We start from the raw sequence: 27,080 nt of genomic DNA on the forward strand, positions 1-27,080 counted from the left end.
GGGTTAAATGTGACTATATATTTTTTTCAATACATCTATCAATATATTATGTTTTAGTAAAATGCCATCAGGCTATTTTTGAAGGGTTGTTAACTGTGTTAACTTTACGTCTTGAACGAAATTCAATAGGTTGAGAAGCTCTGGTCTAAATAGGCGACTAAATACTTACGAGTGGCAACTGTATTTACAAATACATTAATTATTCAGTTTAACTTCTGATTTCTCTATTCCATTTCACTGCTGGACAAGTCGAATTCCTCTTTCATTGTATTCTTCTTAGACCATCGAGCACTGAAATACCCGTTTGTTGACAATGGTACCATGATGGAACTGCTGATCTGCTGTCATCACACCAACCGTGTGATTTCCGGCACCAATATAAAAAAGAATAGGACCACTCCATCTCTTTCCCATGGATGTCGTAAAAGGCGACTAAGGGACACGCTTACAAACTTAGGATTCTTTTTTAAGCGATGAGCTAGCAACCTGTCACTATTTGAAACTCAATTCTATCATTAAGCCAAATAGCTGAAAGTGGCCACTCAGTCCTTTCAAGACTGTTAGTCTGTTGGCTCTGTCTACCCCGCAAGGGATATAGACGTGACCATATGTATGTATGCACACCAACACAATCTAGATTACTGTTATGTACGCCCGCGGACATTAAGCTCTCTTTTATCTTTGCGTGTTCCCGGTCGCACCCTCCACAGAATTGTTTCGGGGCCCGGGGTCTTCAGACTTTTCTCCCTCCACTTGGTCCGCTTTTCGGCATCCGTCTTGCTATTTAAAATGGCAATGCTGCCAATCTTCTGGGCACACTCCCGCAAGTTGATGCTATGCAGTACAGACTGTACAATTTTAGTTTGTAATTTTCTTTATATTTAGATTTAAAAATTAATAATAGTCTATAAAATATAATAAAACACTTTAAAAACTCTGCCATATTTGTTTTTGACTCATTACGAGTATGTGACAACAAATCAAAATTAACTTTGATCATACCATACCATTATTACTAGCTCCAAGCTATGAAAGTTGTTTCGAGATGTTGGATTTCAAATAATAAGTTGGTTACTACAAAATTATGTTTATTGACAAATCAGGATTAAACAGCAGCATGATTTCATTTATTTGGTATTTAATATCTTCCAAACAAAACGTTCTCTTGCAAAATTGGAATGTCAAAATTTACAATTTGCCCGCCAAATATATTCATACAACAAATAAACACAATGGTGATATTATTGTTACACAAAATTCATGGACCCGTCTTATTATATTAGGTATATATAAAGAGGTATTTTACATAAATGTGTATGTAAATGTAAATTTTTTCATTGAACCAAATAGCTGAGCGTGGCCTATCAGTCTTTTTAAGACTGTTGGCTCTGTCTACCCCACAAGGGATATAGACGTGACCATATGTATGTGTATGTAATAGATATTGTACTGGTTTCAGTGTGGCTCTACGCAAGCTTTCTTTAAAAACAGACAAAACTCACATTACATAGAGATATCAAGATGAGGATTCAAGATTTGGCAGTCCACTGAACGCACTTCAAAACGCTGGTCATTCCATGCCTTCCCAGCGTCAATAATGGACAGTCCATAATAACAATCAACAATGTTGCATTACGCTACATTAAAATTTAATTATAAATATTCTCTACACTTTACCATTTACAAATGACACCCAGAGTTTCGACGCGAATGAGCGAATGAAATAAACAACCTTGTCCACATTTACACTTATTTTTACACTGTTTTTGCAATTATTTATCACTCGATTACTATATCGGGGCACTGTCTCTTGGGTGATGATTCGTCGTGAGGGGGTTCCTTTCGTTTTAGAGCTTTAGATTCATTTTCTGGTGAATCCGAGGGTTCGCTGTCAGTCTTTTGTGGGTCGGCTTGTATGTTGGTGTCTTCTGTAGCTCTGACATCATCTGTGGCAGTTGCATTACTTGTGGCGGTCGCGTCGCAAGCCTCGTCGAGACATTTGTCGTCTCGCGGCAGTGAGGAACTGTCCGGGTAGTCATCGTTAGCCTCAAGCCTGGACTCTTTTTGGGAACTTGTTTCGGAGCTCATTCTTTTAGTGAGTGCGATCCGCGTCGTTAGGGCTCTGTGTAGATGCGCTATGTCCACTGGTGCACCCTGGAATATTAAAATTAACATTGGTCAGTTGAGGAAAGAGCGTGGTTTGTTTGAAGTAAGATGTTAAAATAAAAAAAAAATACAACGTGCGACTTGTCGCGGCATGCCTCCACATGTGAGATCTTTAGAGATAAATCTACTTGTCGACGAAGATTCCATGACTTTGCACTTGGCAGATCTCTACAGCTGCAGTATGAATACATAAAACCATGCCTCTTTCCGAGAGTCAAGTTTGCAACTTGACCTTGCATACTCATTTCGCATCCACATTCACAACTCTCTTCATACCAGCCCGTCAGCTCAAGATACTCTTCTGCTAAAAAGTGGCCAATTAGACGAAGGTAAGATTATCAAATGGTGGATTCGGGTACTTTTGACCTGACCCGAATCTGCCGAGCTTGCATGAAGAGAGTTATGAATGTGAATGAAGCGAAGGAAGTATGCAGAGATTGTGGCAAGTGGAAAGAGGTAGTCTCTGTCTACCCCTCCGGGAAAGAGGCGTGATTTTATGTATGTATGTAAGATTAACAAAGTCACCATAATGAGTTATGTATGTAAGATTATCAAAGTCACCATAATGAGGAACAGCTTGATCTGATTGTTGGCGTCGGCGGCGGTGATGCGGAGCGACTTGGCGGCGGCGCGCTGCACCACCATGGCGGGCCACAGGCGCGTGTTGTATGTATGTATATGTATGTAAAATTATCAAAGTCACCATAATGAGGAACAGCTTGATCTGATTGTTGGCATCGGCGGCGGTGATCCGGAGCGACTTGGCGGCGGCGCGCTGCACCACCATGGCGGGCCACAGGCGCGTGTTGTATGTATGTATATGTATGTATAAGACTATCAAAATCACCATAATGAGGAACAGCTTGATCTGATTGTTGGCATCGGCGGCGGTGATGCGGAGCGACTTGGCGGCGGCGCGCTGCACCACCATGGCGGGCCACAGGCGCGTGTTGTATGTATGTATATGTATGTATAAGACTATCAAAGTCACCATAATGAGGAACAGCTTGATCTGATTGTTGGCATCAGCGGCGGTGATGCGGAGCGACTTGGCGGCGGCGCGCTGCACCACCATGGCGGGCCACAGGCGCGTGTTGTATGTATGTATATGTATGTATAAGACTATCAAAGTCACCATAATGAGGAACAGCTTGATCTGATTGTTGGCATCAGCGGCGGTGATGCGGAGCGACTTGGCGGCGGCGCGCTGCACCACCATGGCGGGCCACAGGCGCGTGTTGTATGTATGTATATGTATGTATAAGACTATCAAAGTCACCATAATGAGGAACAGCTTGATCTGATTGTTGGCGTCGGCGGCGGTGATGCGGAGCGACTTGGCGGCGGCGCGCTGCACCACCATGGCGGGCCACAGGCGCGTGTTGAGCAGCACGCGCAGCGAGCCGGCCACGCGCGCCAGCAGCCGCGGCGGGCCGCCCGCGCGCGCCTCGTTCAGCCGCAGCACGCCGCGCCCGCGCTCGCGCCAGCTGCCGCTCTCCCACGCGAACAGACGGCACGACATCTGACGAGTGCGCGACACACACATATATAGCCACGTCTATTGCCCTTGCCGGGAACCACACACCACTATATATATACATATATATATTATAATAATATCCTACTACTATTATAAAGGCGAAAGTTTGTATGGATGTATGGATGTTTGTTACTCTTTCACGCAAAAACTACTGAACCGATTACCATGAAATTTGGTATGTAGGTAGCTGAAGACCCAGAATAACACATAGGCTACTTTTTATCCCAGAGTTCCCGCGGGATTGATAGGGTTTCCATGCGGACGAAGTCGCGGGCGGCCTCTAGTATAGCATCTTGCGGGGTAGGCCACATTTATAAACAATACATGTATTAAACGCATTTGACATAAATATAAAAAAATCTCACTTCTCCACAGTCAACTTGGATTTCAAAATAAAAATCAGCAATCACTTGAAATCTCAAATCTTCAATCAGTGCATCCAATGTAGTGCACAGATTTTCACAGGCACAAGAAAATTTTAGAGGCTTCTGGAATATGGATTTTATTGTTAAAATTCACACTCCAGAAGCTTAATTTTTTATATTGATTTTAAACAGGACATCGATCATTCAAGAGCATCTCATAGGCAGAAAGAAAATAAAAATTAATATAGTGGTATAAGCAAGCGTTACCTGCAACACATTGGTCTCGCCCTCCTCGCCGGTGGTGGTGGCGGTGGCGGCGGGCGGCGGCGGCGGCGCGTGCGAGCGCTCGTACTCCGCCGCCGCCGCCAGCAGCCCCGCGCGGCCCGCCGCCGCGCTCGGCCCGGCCTCCTCCTGCGTTATTATATTCACACATATAGGCACGTCTTTTTGGAGTTGGCATAATGTAAACAACGCCCATGCCTGTACCAAAAAGTATTTTATCTGTGGCCCGGTAACGGCGCCACCCGTCATCTTTTTCTTTACATACATACATATAATCACGTCTGTATCCTTGACAGAGCCAACAGTCTTGAAAAGACTGAATGGCCACGTTCAGCTATTTGGCTTAATGACAGAATTGAGATTCAAAAAGTGACAGGTTGCTAGCCCATCGCCTAGAAAAGAATCCCAAGTTTGTAAGCATATCCCTTAGTCGCCTTTTACGACATCCATGGGAAAGAGATGGAGTGGTCCTATTCTTTTTTGTTTTGGTGCCGGGAACCACACGGCATGCGTAATTATATTCACACATTTAACGGCCTCTGTGGCGCAGCGGTAATACGCTTGCCTGTGACATCGGAGGTCCCGGGTTCGAATCCCGGTCAAGGCATGATGAGAAACGAATTTTCTCTGATTGGTCTGGGTTTTGGATGTTTATCTATATAAGTATTTATTATAAAATATATTATCGTTGAGTTAGTATCTCGTAACACAAGTTTCGAACTTATATACTCGTCTTGTTAGAGTTGGAATAATGTAAACAACGCCCATGCCTGTACCAAAAAGTCTATTTTATCTGTGGCCGGGTTGTGGCGCCACCCTTTATCTTTTTCTTTACACTTGCCACCAAATGTATAGCTTACACACTTTTCAATAAACTGTTTTTAACTTTGTTCAGTCTTTAATGGTATTATTTCTGCACGTCTATATCTGATATGGCGAAGACAGACAAACAGACAGACAAGACAGTCTCAAAAACAATGAAAGGCCACATTCAGATGTATAGCTTAATCATGAAATTGTGAATCAAATAGTGATGGAAAAAAAATTATACTAATATTATAAAGCTGAAGAGTTTGTTTGTTTTTTGTTTGAACGTGCTAATCTCAGGAACTACTGGTTCGAATTGAAATATTCTTTTTGTGTTGAATAGACCATTTAGGAAGGCTTTAGGCTATATAACATCACGCTGCAACTATAAGGAGCAAACAAATAATGGAAAATGTGAAAAAAACTGGGAAAATTATTCATCCTTGCGATGCCCAAAATAACTATTCCACACAGACGAAGTTGCAGGCACAACTAGTATATATATAATAACAAGGACAAACCTGTGCATTCTCCTTTACAGAAGCGGCCGCACTCGTGAACAACAACTCAGAAGTGCCGTTTGAAGAATGGTGCTCGGTTAAACTCGCTTCCCCGTTGTTCAAATTCTCATTTATGACAACTCGTTCGCTCAAGTTCTGGCCGAAAATGAAGCCAGCTGAAGAAGTCGCAGGCTGAGCAGGCACTGGCACAGGATTGGCAGCTCTAGGAGGCACGTTGGAACCCAGTGGAACAAACTTTGGGACTTCAGTCTCCTCTTTTGTTTCTTTTAATCTGTCATCTGCATTTTCAGGTTCCGTTTTCTTTTCTGGGTCTTCAGACGGCTCATTGACTTTGAGGAAAGGATTAGTGCCAGGTTTGAGCTGCGGTGGACGCAACACTGAGCCTGAAAAATGTTTTTGCAAATCAATACTTATGTCTGAAAACGACAGGTTATTAATACTCATACAACTGTCTGCAATAGAAAAGTTATTTCAGTCTGAACCCTAAAATTTTATACCCTACCCATTTTATTTTAATTACTTTCTATTCCATTCTGAACAGGGAAACAGAATGGAACAGGAAATATTTCAGAGTGGATCAGATCAGGACAAAAGTGAATAATAATAATGAAGAGCGGATCCTTCTGGGAGATCAGACTGAATTAACTCATAGAAAAATCGCCTGGGGATGCATGTTTTTTTTTAATTAATGTTCAAGATACAAAGGGAAGTGTATTGTCTGTCTCTGTGTATATGTACTATGTATTGTATACACTATTAAAAAAAATATGTAACATTGTTTATAATGTTACTTGCTCTTTTACTAAAATACCTATATTATTTACTAATAGTTATGCAATGCAAAAGTTTAAAATCAGTAAATGTACTGGTAGTTACCAAATGGATTGCAGCTTTTACTGGTGCCTGAAGAACTAGACCCAAAACTTGAGGAGCCAAAACCTCCTAAACGGGGTTTAGCCAACACCACCCGTGACTGCGATGATCCATTGCAAAAGTCCTCCATTGGTGTTTTACCTGAAAGTATGTGACATTTCATATTACCAGTAAATAGATACGTAAAAATAGGAAGATAAGATGAAGGTAATGATTCAATTTTTGTGAATATGTGTAAGTACCTACTTAATAGTTTCAGATCATTTTAGGTAAGTAAAGCAAATTACTTTGCCTAAATACTTGTTTCTTGGTGAAAATGAGGAGGTATTAGAATGTATATAACACCAAACATCACATCTATGTAAGTTTGCTACTGTGAATCACTTAAAAACAAATGCTTGTGAAAAACCTTGGAAGAATCCCAAGTTTATTAGCCTGCCCTTCATGGCCTTTTAAGACATTCTAGGGAAAAAGATGGATTGTCTTATTCTCATGCCAGGAACCACACTGCACTGTATACACATACATACCATACCAGCAATATATGATATTATGGTCATATAATATTTCATTTAATTAAAATACATTTCATACACAAGACCTAAGCAGCCTGAGCCATCTTAAATCTACTTTTTGGACCGAGAGCTATTGATAAAAACACTATCCACCAATGAGTCGTACACAACCTTATGTTGACTAAGAACGCCCTTATTTTGAAGATCACTCAAACTAAAGATGACGATATCGAGGGTTCTGATATTATTACAAGCAGTCAATAAACTAGCCAAGATTGCTTATAGCCCCATCTCACATGAAACCAGGAATAACTTATTCCAAAAAACAAAAATCGACCTATGTGAGCAAAACTCGAAACAAAAATTTCGTTGACGATGCAGCATGGTCAGGTTACACAGTACCTTATTGGCAATAAAGAATATTTTTTTTATTAAACATTAACATTAATGTCATATAGTTATATTATTACATGGATATCTATTGGTTTGTAACGATTAAAATTTAATAAATACAAAAAAATTACCTTGCTTCGCGTCTGCCATTGTGAATTTTTTTACTTGAACGAATTTTTTGATATTGCCATGCCATTAGAAAAATATTACTACCAAAAATAAAAACGAAGTGGTTATATTCTTTTTGATTACAACCAAAAGATTCATTATTCACATGTTATTGAAGAAGGTTAAGATTTACTTCATTTTAGCCCTTGACAAAAAATATTAATATAACTTGTCACAAATATATAGAGACTGTATACTGCATAATATGTTTTGGAATAAAAAAAATCATCAACTTCAATAAACAATCTCTTATAAATGTTGCAGTTAAATGATTATATCTATATTATAGCTTTATTGAACAGTTCACTTTAATAAAAAAAACTTGTAATTAAAACAGATTAGTTCAGTCGATAACGCTTGAAGATATTACTATAATACTGTCGCATTTATAATATGCAGTTATCAGGAATATCTGCATATTTGAGCCGTTTGGGGTTGAGACTCTGGGGCCATAGGGATCTTTTGCATTTAAATTATACGAGGTCATCACCCGAAAAATTATCGAAGTTACTCGTGACCAGAGTGCTGGTCTTTATTTTGTTCAAAAGATAAGCAAAGCATTGCCATGCAACGTGGCAGTACTGCCAGCCTTCTGGGCACTTTTGTAAATATGTGTTAGTTTTATATTCAGGTGTATTTGTAGATTTAAAAATTCAATTCCATCATAAAGCCAAACAGCTGAAGGTGGCCTATGAGTCTTTCCGAAACGGCTCTGTCTGATAATCAGAAACTTAAATATTATTAATCATACGTACATATGATCAGGTCTATATCCCTTGTGGGGTAGACAGAGTCAACAATCTTGAAAAGACTGATAGGCCACATTCAGCTATTGGGCTTAATGATAGAATTAAATTGAATTGAATTATTAATCAAATTAATTAATTTGTTAATTTATTTATTTGATTGCTAAGTACCTAACGCAAAATCTTTAATTTCTAATAATGCCAAATAACCCCGTGATACCAAATAACTACAATAATAATATTCATAATTTTTAAACAATAAATGTGCCGCGTAGTCTATATTCGCGACGTCAGGAAAGGGGCGTGATATGCGTACCATGATTGTTTTTGGACTTTTACATCTGGCAATAACAGTTGCCAATATTGTCAATGTCATCTTGCTTGAGTGACCATCAATGTCAGTTGCAATTGCAACTTTGACAGTCGAAGATAACAGTAGGCAGTAGAAAAGTAAAATTTAATTGAACTTATCACTCGTAATTAACTTAACTACATTTGTTTCTTTGAATTTGGTACCTAATAGTTTTAATTTTTATGTTTTAATTTCTTCTTCACTAAAGTGTCCACAGATATTTATTATATTTTAACAATTAAAATTACCATAGAACCTTTGACCTATGCTAACGACGATGGAATGGATTGATTCTGAACATTAAATCATTCCGATAATATCCTATCCTTGAATGAAATTAATTACAATACCACGTATAATAACATACTATTGTGAAACGTCTACTTTTTATAAACAGAGCTTTAGTGAATGTTTTATAGACTGTATGTTTTGTAGAACCAAGAACTGAGATTTAATGATCCAAAAACATGTTAAAAAGTGATTCAAGTGCCTAACTTTGTTGGATAAATATTCTACAAAGTGTATTAATTGTAACTTCCAAAGAAATCAAAGGTGAGATTTTATAAAAACATTCTGTCCTATTCATTCCAGAAATAATTGTTAAGAATACTTGAAGTTGTTAAATTATTACAAACAAATTCACATTAACTAATATTCGCTACTCTGTGTATGATTCTAACCTATGCATTCTTCATCATAAATAAGCATTTATTCAAATTGATATTTAAATTATTTCACCTGTAATTTTATAATTTTTGTGTTTCATGTATTGTTAAAAAATGTGTTCTCGAGTCAACAAATGCCTCCTACATTCCTGTCTTTTGCCTGCCACTCTACATCATGTCTTACTACCTGTGTTATCATAGCATTGCTCCAATGGCTTATGGCAGTGATGTAAAATATTTCATTTTGCCACCCAATAGAAGCAATTTCCACTCAACTCTGCTATTAGTATTCTTCCAAAAATTTGTACTAATTTTTGTCAGTAGTAATTATTTAAATTTATACGACCTGCGCCAAGGTCAAGCTAAAATCACAAAATAGCAATGTTGATGTTTTTAAAACTTTATATGTAAATGGAGAAATGATATAGGAGAATACACAGCATTAAATATATTTTCTGTTATAATTTTAATGAAAATAATTTTTGTACTGAATATATTTGAAGATGATAAAAAATATTGGTTTAAATTCATCCAGTGTGGGTACCTATATTGATAGAAGCCTGTAATAAAAAAAATCTTACAGTTTTTGTTTACAAAGAAATACTGGTGGTTTTTCCAAATAGGGATGCCTTTTCTTACTACACTGTATTTTGTAATTGTCCATCAAATTAAGTTCATACTGCAACCAAATTCATACTGGGCATATCATATTCAAATTCATCTTTGCTGCAATTACATGAAGTTTTATTATTTTTAAATTTTAACTCACATTATTATTGCTGTCCTCCTATATTTTTTTATATGTTTTTATAATTATGAGAACAATTAGGGAAATACGAAAACTATAATTAGTCAACTAGCCTAAAGATAACAGTATTGTCATTTATAATGGTCACGTCTGGTATTCATGATAACAAATAGTAATAATAACAAAAGTTTGAAAGTTTAGTAATTTTCTGTTCAGATTGACTTCCACTTGTTGCATCACATGTCAACCTGATCCTTATTTCATCCCATTGGTTTTAATGGTGTAATATTTTTATTAAAAAAAAAATACCCACGACTTATCCATACTTTTTTATAGAAAATTAGTAATGGTTTTTTGTATAAAAATTTTTGGTTAACAACCTATTAACAGCCAGTCATCAAATTATACAAATAAAATTTTAATTTAATTAATTTCATTTCAATCCACAAAAAGTTTTAGTAGTATAGGAGTTTTGGTTTGGTTCCTTCTGTTTGAAAATATATAGTCAGTCAACCTCTTTGCAATAAATAAATAGGTTAGAACTGGCCACCTATAAAATATTATGAAAAAAAAGAATACATCGCGGGAACGTTTTTTTTTTGTTACTTTTAGTTTCAGAATATTATAATAACCAAAAGATCATCCGAGTTCTGTAATTTAATGTATATTTATGTCAATGAGTCCTTATAATACAAGTTCAGTGTTTTATCAACCTTATGTGCAGTTTTTCTTCATTTATTTACAACCCACATTTCACCATTAAACATTGGTCCTTGATCGAGCCACATAATTTCCAGCTGGTTTTAATACTTTATAACTACAGTAAATATTCTCAATTGCGTAAGTCCAACTTTCTTCCGTAACAAGTAATAATTGAATCTACATGGCATGAGGTATTTTCATCTATACGTGGAACAGCATCTGAAGCAAAGAGCAGTGCTAATAAAGCTTTGCAATATCGATGGCAAATGGGAATTCATCTGCAGGCAGTGAAGAAAGCTACAGTTTACGGTGATTGTTTTGTACCTATTTATATAAGTGAGTGCGTGTTTGTATTTGACAATATAAATTCCAATTCTTATCTCTAAAGACTAGCAAGACACTATAGTGTAAAAACCTGACTCATCCAATCCTGCATCCAGGAGGAAGGAAGAAAACTGAAACATTATATTCTGCAATTTTGAAGTACATATAGACTTTAACTTATTAGAACCAAAGGCGTGATCGTCATTCTATAACGAATGTATTTATTTTAGATTCTATTCTATTTTATTCAAATAAAAACCATAAAACAACTACTGAAAACAGTTCATAAAATAAGTTTGTTTTAGGTATAGATTAACATTGTATAAAATTTATTTAGGTATTGATTAAGATTGTATATAGGTCAGTGTAAATTAAATATGGAAGCTTTGTTAAATGTTCAGGAGCGCCTTAAAGTATTGATTGGAAAAGCTCTTACAAATTTAAATAAAATTCCAAAAGAACAACTATCGCAAGAACAAATTGAAATAAGGATCAATAATTTAGAACAAAATTGGTTTTTATTTAAAGAAAACGATGTCAAACTGTACAGTATTGCCGAACATGATTTTCATAAAACTGAATATGTATGTAATTGTATGTATGAGCAGACTGAGGAAGCATTCATTATCTGTAAAACGCAGTTGATGATAATGTCTAAACAATTTGCCTCAACCACTGTCATAGGTGATCCGCAAAATAACCCAGTTGCCAAATCAAACTCGGCTTCAGTTAGGCTGCCAAAAATAACCATTCCAGTGTTTTCAGGGGCTTATTCGGAATGGACCACATTTCGCAATCTGTTTCTTTCCCTGATTCACAACAATAGTTCACTAGATAATATCCAAAAGTTTCATTACCTGAAAGGTTATCTTACTGGAGAAGCCGAAATGTTGATCAGGCACACTCCTATTACAAATGAAAATTATACCCGATGCTGGGAACAATTACAAAATCGCTATAATAATAAAAAATATTTAATTAACTGTATTTTAAAAAGATTGTTCAGTCAAAGGTCTATGAAAATAGAGACGGGAGATTTGTTAAAAGGTATTTTGGATACAACCAATGATTGCTTAAGTGCATTGCGTAATTTAGATGTTGAAGTGAGTACCTGGGATCCAATTATAATTCATATAGTTTCCGGAAAGTTGGACCCAGAGACTCGCAAGGAATGGGAACTGTTCACCTTTACTCTTGATTTGAATGAATTGCCGACATTTAAGCACTTTCAGAATTTTATAGAAAAACGTTTTAGAGCATTAGAAAATATAGATAATGAAAATAAGTCCAGTAGCTCGCTTACTAATGAAACAAAGTGCATGTTGACTTTAAATCCTACTCGTTTTCAATGTGAGTTCTGTTCAGAGAAACACAAATTGTGTTTTTGCAAAAAGTTTGCACAGCTTTCTTTAATAGATAGAAATTGTTTTGTAAATAATAATAATATATGTTTAAATTGTTTAGGTGGTAACCATACTATATCAGAGTGTAGAAAATCAAGTACATGTCGAATATGTCACCAACGACATCATTCGCTTTTGCATTATAATGTACCTGTAAATAAAAATCATCCCATTGTAATAAACAGTCCATCAGATCATCCTGTCTCTGACAACAAATGTAGAACGTCAAATGTTGTATTACCTACTGCAGTAGTTAAAGTTAACTCCAAAGATAATGTAATCAATCAACTAAGGTCATTAATTGATCAAAGTTCACAAGCCAGCTTCATCACTGAAGCTGCTGTCCAACGTTTAAATCTAAAGAAAATCCCAGTACAAAGAAATATATTTGGATTAGGCAATAAAAGTTCTACTGAGATTAAAAACATGGTTCAAATCACTCTAGAGTCGCGAGTTGAACCTAATTTCAAAGTAAATGTAAATGCTTATGTTATCCGTAAAATTACGTCACATTTACCAGAGCATGATATAAATTTAAGGAATTTGGGACTGAATTTAGATAATCATCGCTTAGCTGACCCAGACTTTCATATACCTAATGACATTGATCTGTTACTGGGTAGTAATGTTTACAGTTATATTTTAAAAAATGGAATAATGAAGAACCCATCTAGTTCTGTAATAGCTCAGAATACTATTTTTGGATGGATGATTTCTGGTTTACTTTAGTCTTTAAAATGATGTTCATAGTATCACGTAGTTAGGGATAATGTAAGTATAAGTAATTTGTTAAACCATTATGGTCAAACATTATAGGATCAATCTAGTGATTTTATTTAGCAGGTTTCTTTTAAGGACATCTCTTCAATAGATGTCCTTGCCGGCGGGCATGTTTGAAAATATATAGTCAGTCAACCTCTTTGCAATAAATAAATAGGTTAGAACTGGCCACCTATAAAATATTATGAAAAAAAAGAATACATCGCGGGAACGTTTTTTTTTTGTTACTTTTAGTTTCAGAATATTATAATAACCAAAAGATCATCCGAGTTCTGTAATTTAATGTATATTTATGTCAATGAGTCCTTATAATACAAGTTCAGTGTTTTATCAACCTTATGTGCAGTTTTTCTTCATTTATTTACAACCCACATTTCACCATTAAACACCTTCAATATTTGTTTGTTATATTATATTGTTATTTAAATTGAAAGGTAATAAACAAGTTAATATTCTGTAAACATTTTAAACATTGACCTATAGTTATTAATAATATTGAGCAATAAAATACAAAAACATGTTTATTGTATTGGAAGGCCCCTTAATATATATATATTTTTATTTTCGTATTTGTTATATAGCAGCAACAAAAATACATAGCTTGTGAAAATTACGGAACCCTAAAAAAAGAAAGAACCGCCAAAATTGCAGATAAAAATAAAAGTTCAGTGTCACGGCAGCAACCGCAACTGGCTCTGTATGCTCTTGATTTGCTGAGTCATTCCCGCATCGACGGCGGATTGAACACTGCCAGTGGTGCCGCGAGAGTGGTGCTGTCACCACACCACCGTCGTTATTGTAATGGTGGCATAATCTCGCTGGTGTAAATTTTATATCATTGCATTTCAATAATGCCATAAATTAAAAAAAAATAAGAAAAATAAACTGTTCTTAATTTGAGTGTTGTTCGTTAGTGGTCAATTTATAGAAAATGCATATCACGTAACAGGAAACTTCAAATGTAACTGTGATATTTTTTTTATAAATATAATGGTGCAGAGTGCAACAGTTGTATGTGTATGATCTAGGGCTGTGATTTTATAGTGATACCAAATATAAATATTTTGTGAATAAAAAATTGTAGGATTTGAGGATTTTACAGCATAATGAGGCTCGACACTTTTTTAAGTAGAAATGGTAATTATTTTATTTTTGACGAGATTCTATACACACGAACATATACATATTTTATCACGATTTTATACCTTACGGGGTAGACAGAGCCAACAGTCTCGCAAAGAAGGTTCACGTTCAGTTGTTTATGATGATTTTCTATGGGTACTTAAATATTGTTCTCGATAAACTTAGGCCCTTTACCTAAACTAGTAACTATAATGGAAACAAAAAATAATTTATTATTGTTTTAAAAATAATAAGTTTCGATCATTTGTTTAAAAAAAAGACTTTCTAAAGATACCTACTTGAACGGTGACGTTGTCCAAATCCAATGTCCAAATCCTACTATATCCTACTAATAATATGTGCGCGAAAGGATATGTGTGTGTGTTTGTTACTATTTCACGCATAAACTACTAACGAACGGATTTCTTAAATTTTCGCAGAAATATAGGTTTAGACTTTGGAATAGCGTAATTAGTTAAATTAAAAGTTTAGTCAAGTTTATAAAGATTTACAGCGTCTTTATACGTATGTGACCTAGGTCTAGTCTAGTCTTAATCGAGAGTAACAAAAAATGTCTAATGCTTTAATATAATTAATATTAATACAAAACCAGCTTTTACCTCGCCTTTGCGAATTCATAACCATCTACAATTTATTATTTATTTAAGACCATCAAAAGCCAAAACATATAGAATGTCTGTATGTATGTTTTACTCGCATAACGCGAAAACTTTTCTCTCCGATATGAATGCGGTTATTTCTGATGAATTGGATTTGATCCAAATTAAAAACTGTAAATAAAAATTCGTCCCCCCCGCCTCTCTAAGGGGACAATACAGGGGTCAGATTTTTGTATGGAGATTATCAGTGAACTTTTACGACGAACGTAGTCGCGAGCACAAGCGAGTTAACTATATATGAGTACGCGAAATTTCAAGAAGACTGGTTTAGAAGATTACGCGTGAAGAAATAACAAACAAAACAAACATACTTTGGTATTTATAATATTAATTGGGTATTTCATCAAAATTGTACATACATACGTACATACTTATAATCACGTCTACATCCCTTGCGGGGTAAACAGAGTCAACAGTCTTGAAAAGACTTATAGGCCACATTCAGCTGTCGTTTGGCTTAAGGCGATACATCATAGATTTTGGGTCATTTTCACTTGGTTTTTTCTCATAAAATATAACTTGCATCGTTTCAATATTTTTGGATATGAAAGTAAATATATTCAATTATATTTGTGGAAGATGAAAACACGATTGGAACAAAAATCCTCGATCAAAAAAATTCAGGAACACAAGTCTAGATTTCGATTATTTATCTCAAACTATAACGATTTATAAAACCGTTTAAAAATTTGAATTTTGTACCAAATTGAAGATCATTAAAAAATAATAACTTCTGGAAGATGAAATTTCGATTGGATGTTTTGTTTAGACGTAATTAAACTAAATAGATGAAAACAGGAATTAAAATTGTTGCGACAATAGTACTGGACAGTAGAGTGTTGACACTTTATCTCTGTCTCATTCCTACACGACCGGGTGGGATAAAGCGCTATCCTTTGTAAGCGTGCCTTCACTCCGCGGATCACATTCTCCGACGCAGGACCTGTGCCAATCGCTCCGAGCGTCGTTGAAAAATATTCTGCGAAGTATTTAATTTCCCACATTCATTTTGTTTGAATTTATTTCTGTACATAATTGTCAGCTCAGCTTATTGAATTGTGTCGTTGATCTCTGAATCTTACGCGTCGCTTTTCCGCCGGACGGGGTGATATTACGTAGGTATTTAGGATCGTGGATTTTGATACTTTTTTTTTTTGGTACTTTCTGAAATATACCTATTATAGATAGTTTAGGTTAGTTTTTAATACAGTTTTTTTGTTTCGTTTAGTGTAAATAGGTGTATAATTTTACGTCATGATAGCATGTTAAATGTTAGCATGTTAAAAAAAACCTTGAAAGAGCTTCCCATATGGGACAATTAAGATGGTGGGTACTAATTACACTTACTAATAGATAGACATATAGATGCCTACTGAGATTTTCTCCGCAAACACTGAAGGTGAAAAATATTTCATTTGATACCGGCTTGTGGCGGGGCGGCAGTAGGTAGATAGATAGATAAAACAACAACAAACAACAGCTCCGCCGCCGTCGGTTATACTGTCACTAGTTGTTGCCCTGGTCTTTGCCTACAGAAACAGTACTTTTTACTGGATGATTGTTCTGTCTTTTTCTATAGGTACTTACTTCTAGGTAACTGTATTATTCAGGGTATCTCCTCAGCTGCAAGACGTCGCAGGGTTTATTTTTCTTCGCTTTCTTCATTTGGCACGATCACAGTCATTATCCCATTATTTGATTGTTATTAATTTTTAGGAAAAATAAATTGTCTCAGACAGAACAGAGAAGTGCGGATGGTGTGGAGTCGACAGTTGATATTATGGACTTAGATAGTCATGGCATTATTCCGACGCCGACATCAACGACAACCCAAGATAGAAAACCATATATAGAAAACCATAGGTTCCGTAGCCATTTGGCTACGGAACCCTAAAAATATATGATATACATTACTATGTAAATTACCTTTGATTGAGCGAAATCGAATAAGTAATTACGAGTAGTTTTTTTAAAACCATTACAAACTTATTCATTTTATACAAAATTTTTGCATACATCCGCAACTATATCATTGCTTATAATGTAATTTAATATACATATGTATGTTTTTTTGTAAAATTATTTTATTGTATCAAAAACAATAAAATATTCTGATGCGGACTCCATTGCATTCGCAAACTTTATTCGGGTTACGTGAGGTCGCGCGCCAGCGGCTACGGTGCGCGGCGATCTAGCGGGGTAAGCTGGTCGGGGGTGAGCCCCGCGCGGGGTGAGCCTCTCGCCCGCATCGAGGTACATGTAATCTGAATGTAGCGCCTTAATGAATTGAGATCAATATTAAAAAAGCAGAGCACATGCATGATAATTTCTAAAATTATGCTACATTCTGTTGAAATTCAATATCCATTCATCTATCCATATATCACGTCTATATCCGTTGCGGGGTATACAGAGCCAGCAATCTTGAAAAGCTGACAGGCCACGTTCAACTGTTTGGCCTAATGATAGAATTGAGATTCAAATAGTGACAGGTTGCTAAAAGGACAATCCCAAACTTTAAGCCTATCCCTTAGTCGCCTTTTACGACATCCATGGGAAAGAAATGGAGCGGTGAAAATTCAATATCGTCACTAGATATTTTTGTGACATTTCATAGTGACCTATGCAATTATATATTTCTATATCGCAAACATAAACATTCGGTAGGTACCTACCTAACATAAAACGTGCTCAGTCACCGTTAGTTAAAGATGTTTACATATTTTGAGCGCGTTGCGAAGCGCAGCTGACTTTGACGGGTGGAGAGCAAAGTCATGCTCATGGGGTAGGTACTACTGAGTTAATTTATGGGAGTACAACTTGCTTTTGACATGTTTACGACCACCAGCAGGATTAATGTCTCTAAATGCCTTCAGTAGCACGAATATTTGAATTGAAGTGCCGTGTGGTTCACGGCACCAATAAAAAAAAAATAATAGGACTATAGCACTTCATCTCGTTCCCATGGATGATCTATATAAGTATTTATTATGAAATATAGTATCGTTGAGTTAGTATCTCGTAACACAAGTCTCGAACTTACTTCGAGGCTGACTCAATCAGTGTAATTTGTCCCGTATATATTTATATATGTTGTAAAACGCGACTAATGGATAGGCTTATAAACTTGGGATTTAAGTTTATAAGCCTATCCCTTAGTCGCGCCGGAAACCACACGGCAATTAACAATGAAACAATGTAATATTATTACATACTGAGCGTTTGTCGTGTTGCCTTTTTAATAAAATAAAATAAATCGTATTTGAATCTATTATTATCTATTTATTTCCTGTCACTATTTGAATCTCAATCCTATCTTAAAGCCAAATAGCTGAACGTGGCCTATCAGTCTTTACAAGACTGTAGGCTCTGTCTACCCCGCAAGGGATATAGACGTGACCATATGTATGTGTGTATGTATGTAGGTATGTAAAATAAATGTAATAATTTGTTGCCAGGAGACAGTATGGAAACTGACGACGACCTCCTCTCCGGGAACATCCTGGACGACCTCCCCAATGTGAGCGACACGATGCTGGACGGCTCCATGGGATGCAGTTCCAACGACATCGGCGATATGACCTTCTGCATGGGAAACTACGTTGGCGATTTTATGAAGGTAAGAATACATAATCACTATCACTACCTACATAGTATAAAGTCGATTTCCGCGTCTAAATGTAAGTATGCTTGTATATTTAAAACTATACAACGGATTTTGATGCGGTTTTTTTTATAGATAGACTGATTCCGGAGGAAGGTTTATATGTATAATAATATGCTTAATATATTAGGGAAACAAATCACACACAGTGTTTTGATACAGAGACATTCTGATATATATTTTGGTATCAGCTTTGCACCCGTGCGAAGCCGGGGCGGGTCGCTAGACTTAATGTTTCCACTTGCCACGATCCCTGCAAACTTCTTTCGACATACATATATCCCTTGCGGGGTAGACAGAGCCAAAGTCTTGAAAATACCGATAGGCCACGTTCAGCTGTTTGGCTTACTAATAGAATTGAGATTCATTTAAAAGTGACAGGTTGTTAGCCCGTCGCCTAAAAGAAGAATCTCAAGTTTATAAGCCTATCCCTCAGTCGCCCTTTACGACATCCATGGGAAAGAGTTGGAGTGGTCCTATTCTTTTTTCTATTGGTGCCGGGAACCACACGGCACTTCTTCTTTCGCTTCATCCAAATTCATATCCCTCTTAATGCAAGGTAAAATTCTTAATAACCATTACTGCTTCAAACCAAGCCGATCTCAGCTTGCGCCCAAAAGACAATTAAAAGAACATTTCTGAAACATCGATGGATCTTTGTAATCTTAAGCCTTAATGAATTACTGCTGAAGTAAGGAATAAAGAAAGATAATCTTGGCTTTCAGAATTGATGACCTCAGTTACATACACACATACATAAAATCACGCCTTTTTTCCCGGAGGGGTAGGCAGAGACAACTTCTTTCCAATTGCCACGATTAGTTCTACATTCATTCATGTTTTTTAATGTAGACAATGTGCATTCGTCCACGATTTAGATTTAAGAGATCTATATTTGTAAATTGGCGTCCGATGAAAATGCTGCAGTGTAGTTTGTTCCGCAGCTTCTTCTACACATGCGCTTTGGGAGCGGTAGTAGTTATAATTAGATTTAAGTTATGTGACGTCAATAAGTGATACCTTGTATCCAATTTTGAAAATAAATCTATTCTATTCTATTCTGCATACTTCTTTCGCTTCATCCACATTCATAACTCTCTCTCTTCATGCAAGCTCGGCGATATCGAGACCTCAGCTTGCTATGTTTTATAGTCGCATGACAACTTTTTCGTCTCACGGTCTCTTGTCTGCCCTGGAGGATGGCCCTTACAATTATATAACACCTCTTTTCCGGAACTGGTAACATCAATTCATCTTCTTTCCTTTTGCCTTGGCCTAATGATTATGATTTATGATTATGATTTATGATTATGATTTATGATTTATGATTATGATTTATGATTATGATTATGATTTATGATTATGATTTATGAAAAAAATAAATAAGGCCTCTTTACAATATTAATATGCATAGAAAAAGGATTAGACATAGACGAGCTACCTAATAAATATAGTACCGGTAACGTTAGTACCGGTGGCGTTCTGTATTGCCTCTTAAATGCTATATAATGTTTAATGAATTCTTTATCCTTATACAATAAAATTTTGCACAGTCACTGTGAGTCGAGATAAATTATACTTATTACAATAATGATTGTTCACTACACAATATAATACCTACTTAGCTAAATATTGTAATTTATATGTATGTATATTTTTTTGCAGCTTTGTACACATTGAATTTATTTATGTTCAGCGGTGTCTGGCACAGTGGTTATGTTCTCCTGCCTTTTAGTTACAGAGTCCCGGGTTAAATATGCCTGAAAATTGTGTGGTTATTTTGTTAATTTAACAATGGTTGAGTTCTCGGTTGCATACTTAATCACGTAATCCATTATACATACATATGATCACGTCTATGTCCCTTGTAGGGTAGACAGAGCCAACAGTCTTGAAAAGACTGATGACGGCCACGTTCAGCTATTTGGCTTTAATCAATTATAAATACATAAAATAAATAAATTTATGTGCAGATGTTTTCTGTCGCTGTAAAACTATAATTTAGTGCTCAAACTTATGCGCGCTCTCAGAAAAAAGTAATTTTGAGTAATTCAAGATATGAACCTGTGTCCCCTTGTGCATCACGCTGTTCTATTTGATATGATGAACCTAATTCATCAATTTATACACAAATAATGTCGATTAAATAAAACCTTTCTTTTTTATCCATTATTATTGAAATTAGGACTAATTTCTTTTGTAGGCGACGTGCTAGCAACTTGTCGCTATGTGAATCTCAATTCCATCATAAAGCCGTATAGCTGAATGTGGCCTTTCAGTCTCCAGGCTCTGTCTACGCCGCAAGTAATATAGACGTGACTGTATGTGTGTATTATAACAGTACGATTGATTGATTATATTATACACTAGCTGTGCCTGCGACTTCGTCCACGTGGAATAGTTAATTTGGGCATCATTGAAGCCCTCAAGGATGCTCCTTCCCCGATTTTTTTCACATTTTCCATTATTTCTTCGCTCCTAATAGTTGCAGCTAGACGTTATATAGCCTAAAGCCTTCCTCGATAAATGGTCTATTCAACACAAAAATAATCTTTCAAATCGATCAGTAGTTCTTGAGATTAGCACATTCAAACAAACAAACAAACTCTTCAGTTTTATAATATTAGTATAGATAAATCTAAGTGCCTATTTAAACTAAAAAAAATATTCTAATAGAATTATACCCAGAAATATGTACCTACAACTTACAAAAGAAAAAGAAATGAAAATAAAGTTGAAACGCCTGTGCAATACCATCTTGCCGTCTTCGGGTCTTCCCATACTCCCTTAGGGGAGTCGGAGTAGATTGGTGAGGGCTTTTGGCCCTCTTCAATGGCATCATCGCTACCTACGACTGTAGGCAGGTCGATGGGGCGGCCGTGACGGCCTGGGTCTTCACGTCTTCATACACTGGGAGTTTCCATCGGCGGCGGCGTCGTCACTGGTCGACGACGTCTGCCGCAAGGCAGCGAGGGGAGGGTTTCACCCGACGGCCCGGAGGGCGGGCGTGGAGCGGCGCGATGCCGCGCAGGTGGCTGTGTGATGACGCGTCCGCCCTCTCGAATATCTAGTTCTCCCACTTCAGGACCCTGAGGATCGTCGAGTTCCTCACGTAGCGCGGGGCTCCGACGACTGCTCTGAGACTTTGGTTCTCTTGGGCGCTGAGTCTTCTCCTGTTGGTCTTAGAGCAGAATGCGTACCACGCCGGGGCCGCGTACGTGAGGCGGGATCTGACGTACGTTTGGTAGATCCCGATTTTCGTCCTCAGGGGGAGGCTGGAGGAGAGAACTGCGTGTGGTCTCCCCCTGGCTGCCTTGGTCATGAAGCTTGCGCTCGCCTCCTGCCCCTTTTATACCCTGCCGCCGCTAGCCGCGTCGAGCACGGTAACCGTTACGCAAAAATAATCCTTATAGCATGATTCAGTATTTACGCACGATGGCTTTTTATTAGGGTATTTTATTTCTTGTATAAGTTTGGTGTTTCTATACCGATTTCGATGATTCCTTTTTTATTGAATAGGTACTTATATAAATTTTTAAGAATTACGAATGACTGTGAATGTTATTGGTATTATAAACATTAGAGTAAAGAAATATAATCAGAAATCTCCGAACTGCTAAGCTATTAGGAATTACACGTGTTATTGTGAGTCAACCATAAAAGATAGACTTATGCTGTCTTGGGATATTTTTTTAATAATTTTATGTAGAATATTTCCGTTATACATGGTTTCGCTGTATCTTTAACAATTAAGGTTGCACACGCGACGGAAGCTTAAAAAATCAAGTAACTTCTCCCGTTTTCCCAACATTTCCTTTCACTGCTCTGCTCCTAGTGATTGTAGCGTAATGAAAAGTATACTATAACCTGCTCAGGAGTATGAAGAATAACTGTACTAAGTTTCGTTAAAATCTGTCAAGTAGTTTTTGTTTCTATAAAGAACATACAGACAGACAGACAGACAGACAAAAATTTTACTGATTGCATTTTTGGCATCAGTATCGATCACTAATCACTCCCTGATAGTTATTTTGAAAATATATTCCATGTACAGAATTGACCTCTCTACAGATTTATTATAAGTATAGATAGATATACCACATATTTAAAGGTATAACAGTTTTGTTCATTATCTTATCATTGAACTCCTACGCAGCGCCTCCCTGTCTGTCACCGCGGATTCTTGAGAATTTACTGTTATCATTAAAAAAAAATATTTTTTTTTCTATTTATTACATTATTGCTTCGATATTGTAGAAAATCTTTGTGCGTCTTTGTTTCTTCCTGCGCAGATTGTGTATGGAAACATATAAATGTGCATATGTACATACAGACACGTCTTTCTCCCTTACGAGGTAGACAGAGTCAATAGTCTTGAAAAGATTGGAAGACCACGTTCAGCTGTATGACTTAAGGAATTGAGTTTCAAATAGTGACAATAGGTTGCTGACCCATCGCCTAAAAGAATTATAAGTTTATAAACCTAATTTATTGATTAACTTAACATTAATGTGATTATTCATGTGACAGTCATGTAAATTGATTTACAGCCTTCGTATTAAATTAAATTAGATAGAGTATCAGTAGGATTGAAAACTTCTACAATCTTACTCTTTGTATCAGAATACAAAGAAATAAATACATATAGAAATATAATCACGACTATATCCCTTACGGGGTAGACAGAGCCAACAGTTAGTGAAAAATTCCACCAACCAAATGTACAAGTCAATATTATATCCCGTGCCGTGTGGTTCCCGGTACCAATACAAAAAAGAATAGGACCACTCCATCTCTTTCCCATGGATGTCGTAAAAGGCAACTAAGGGATAGGCTTACAAACTTGGGATTCTTTTTTCTAGGCGATGGGCTAGCAACCTGTCACTATTTGAATCTCAATTCTATCATTAAGCCAAATAGCTGAACGTGGCCCTATCAGTCTTTACAAGACTGTTCGCTCTGTCTGCCCCGCAAAGGATATAGACGTGACCATATGTATATGAATGTATGTATATGTATGTATTGATAGATGATCCTATTAATTTTGAAGCTAACGTTTAATAATGTGATCCCGTTATAGTGTGATGACTGTTGGCTCTGTCTACCCCGCAAGGGATATAGACGTGATTATATGTATGTATGTATGTATGTGATGCCAACAGATGCTGTTCACGATGAGGTCACACCAAATGCTGACCGACGTCGTCCTGGAGGTCGGGAACGAACTGTTCCACGCGCACAAGGTCGTATTGGCGGCAGGCAGTCCTTATTTCAAGGTAAATTGGTTAATATTTTATTTTATTATAATACTAGCTGTGCCTAGGGATGTGACATTGCTGATAAAAAATCGATTTTTATATAATCAATTAATTTCTTAAGTATGAAAAATCGATTATTTATTAATCGATTTTTCATACTTACTGTTTCTGTTGTTTATTTAAAATTAATAAATCTATTGATATAATGTATATGGCGTTTATTATGACATTAATTGAATAATTAGGAAAAAAAGTATCAATTTAATAAAATCGATTACTTTCTTAATCGATTATTTTTTCACATTCCTAGCTGTGCCCGCGAATTCATCCGCGTGAAATAGTTATTTTGGGTATTTGATTGAATTATCAAGGATGAATAATTTTTCTCGTTTTTTTTTCACATATTCCATAATTTCTTTGCTCCTTATAGTTGCAGCGTGATGTTAAATAGCCTGAAGTCTTCCTCGATAAACGGTCTATTCAACACCAAAAAGATTTTTTTAATTCGAACCAATAGTTCTGGAGATTAGCGCGTTCAAACAAACAAACTCAGCTCAGGTTTATAATTTTAGAATAGATTTCTGGTCAAGAGTACCCGAAACCGACGAGCTTTCATGAAGAGAGTTATGAATGTGGATAAAGCGAAAGAAGTTTGCAGGGATCGTGGCAAGTGGAAGGATGCGGTCTCTGCCTACCCCTCCGGGATAAAGGCGTGATTTTATCTATAATAAATATTTATTATAAAATATAGTATCGTTGAGTTAGTATCTCGTAACACAAGTCTCGAACTTACTTCGAGGCTAACTCAATCAGTGTAATTTGTCCCGTATATATTTATATTATTATATTTATAATCTAATTCAAATCCCACAGGCGATGTTCACAAGCGGTCTGAAAGAGTGCGAAATGTCCCGGGTTCGACTCCAGGGCGTCTGCCCGTCGGCCATGGCGTGGCTGGTGTACTTCATGTACACGGGGAAGGTCAGGGTCACGGAGGTCACAGTGTGTCAGCTGCTGCCCGCCGCGACCATGTTCCAGGTATTGTTGTAATTTATAGCTACTTCTTCCTACATACATACATATGGTCACGTCTATATCCCTTGCGGGGTAGACAGAGCCAACAGTCTTTAAAATACTGGAAGGCTACGTTCAGCTGTGTGGCTCAATGATAGAATTGAGATTCAAATAGCCTATCCCTCAGTCACCTTTTATGATATCCATGGGATATATCTTTTCCATGGATGCGAGTGGTCCTACTCTTTTTTGCATTGGTGCCGGGAACCACACGGCTCTTAATTTTATAGCCATGTTATTCCAGACAATTCTAAAGCCCCATCCCCCCCCCACCCCCCTCCCCCGTCGCTACGCCTTGATATCAATAGCTCAAGATTCAGAAAAGAATCACAACTAAAACACACGCTACACGGTATGACATACATAGCATTTTATAACAGCTAATTCGTTTATTGTTGTCACTCACTTATGATATGTAATCTCGCGATAACGTGGAAGCCGACAGTGGATTTGCCACGTTGTTTGCCGGGAGTAAACAAAACGCGGCTTGGTAGGTAACTGTTACATCATGACTAGGTAATTATAAAAGATGCTGTGTCATCACAACTCAACAAGTGCCGTGTGGTTCCCGGCACCAATTTAAAAAAAGAATAGGACCACTCCATCTCGTTCCCATGGATGTCGTATAAGGCGACTAAGGGATAGGCTTATAAACTTGGGATTCTTCTTTTAGGTGATGGGCTACCAACCTGTCTCTATTTGAATCTCAATTCCATCATAAAGCCAAACAGCTGAACGCGGCCTATCAGTCTTTTCAAGACTGTTGGCTTTGTCTACCCCGCAAGGGATATAGACGTGATTATATGTATGTAGGTATGTATGTCATCACAACATCATCAGGTCTCTTGACAAGATGAAATGATCCCATTGAAAACATTCGGTGTGCTTACCGGCACCAATTGAAAAAAGAATGGGACCCCTCCATTTCTTTTTACTATGGATGTCGTAAAAGGCGACTAAGGTATAGGCTTTTAAAATTGGGATTCGAACCCGCGACCACCGGTATCACAGACAAGCGCACTACCGCTGCGCCACAGAGGTATTATTTTAATGATATTTCTTTTTTTATCCAAAATTCAAAATTTTTATTCGTTATTGTAAGACAATTTGTAGCGATACATTTAAAGCTTACTTAATTGAAGGTGAAGCGCAATTACTTAATTTTAATCATGGTGGTGGTTGGTTGTGACATGTCGCTAGCCCATCAGCATCAGCATTAAAAAAGAATCCCAAGCTTGTAAGCCTATCCCTTAGTCGCCTTTTACGACATCCATGGGAAAGAGATGGAGTGGTCCCGTTCGTTTTTTTTTGTATACATACATACATACATAAAATCACGCCTCTTTCCCGGAAATTTTTTTTTGTTTTGGTGCCGGGAACCACACGGCACTCCTGCCTCCAGAAACTAAATGAACTACAGCCGTTCCCAGATATCGAACGTGATAGAGGCGTGCTGCGCTTTCCTAGAACGACAACTGGACCCGTCCAACGCTATAGGTATCGCCAACTTCGCAGAGCAACACGGCTGTGCCGATCTGAAGTTTAAAGCGAATCAATTCATCGAGAGGCATTTTATACAGGTGAGTAATTATGTTTTGCGACATTCGTACATAATAATCATTTAATCATTTATTTATTCCTTGAATATGTTCACAATATACATAGGTCTCAAGTATTCAAGCACAGTTTCTGTTAACACACATTCTACCTTTGAAGGCGTCGGAATTATGTACATACATGTATTTTAAATAATGTATAATCAATAAATACAATATAATATAATACAATAAAAACATGTATAATAAATAATAAATATGTAGGTATATACATATACAGGACAAATTACACAGATTGAGTTGGCTTTATGTTTTATGACATCCGTACATAATAAATAGTAAACATGTTGGGTATATAAGGGACAAATTACACAGA

The 27,080-nt window shown here is 36.8% G+C and overlaps 2 protein-coding genes across 4 annotated transcripts in view; one reads left to right on the forward strand and one right to left on the reverse strand.

Annotated features, from left to right (window-relative positions):
* Positions 1-1,071: 1,071 nt before the first annotated feature.
* On the reverse strand, positions 1,072-7,675 carry LOC106130249 (ran-binding protein 3). Its single transcript, XM_060945203.1, has 6 exons — positions 7,594-7,675; positions 6,558-6,695; positions 5,682-6,064; positions 4,339-4,482; positions 3,158-3,688; positions 1,072-2,154 (listed from the first exon to the last, which is right to left on the reverse strand). The coding sequence occupies exons 1-6, from the start codon at positions 7,610-7,612 to the stop codon at positions 1,780-1,782; spliced, it is 1,590 nt and encodes a 529-aa protein (XP_060801186.1). The 5' UTR covers positions 7,613-7,675; the 3' UTR covers positions 1,072-1,779.
* A 1,129-nt stretch (positions 7,676-8,804) lies between these two features.
* The window catches only part of LOC106130208 (kelch-like ECH-associated protein 1B), a 47,355-nt gene continuing 29,079 nt past the window's right edge, over positions 8,805-27,080 (forward strand). Inside the window, exons 1-5 of one of the 3 annotated variants that reach the window (XM_013329000.2) lie at positions 8,805-9,280; positions 18,611-18,771; positions 23,979-24,092; positions 24,948-25,112; positions 26,579-26,728. In XM_013329000.2, coding sequence (XP_013184454.1) covers positions 18,619-18,771; positions 23,979-24,092; positions 24,948-25,112; positions 26,579-26,728 — 582 coding nt within the window. In that variant the 5' untranslated portion in view covers positions 8,805-9,280; positions 18,611-18,618. Of the gene's footprint in view, positions 9,281-14,064; positions 14,488-18,610; positions 18,772-23,978; positions 24,093-24,947; positions 25,113-26,578; positions 26,729-27,080 lie in introns of those variants that run through there. The other 2 variants (XM_013328999.2, XM_060945067.1) reach the window with 2 other exon arrangements.

Source organism: Amyelois transitella, chromosome 7, assembly GCF_032362555.1.
Source record: "Amyelois transitella isolate CPQ chromosome 7, ilAmyTran1.1, whole genome shotgun sequence".
Classification (NCBI taxonomy): Eukaryota; Metazoa; Arthropoda; class Insecta; order Lepidoptera; family Pyralidae; genus Amyelois; species Amyelois transitella.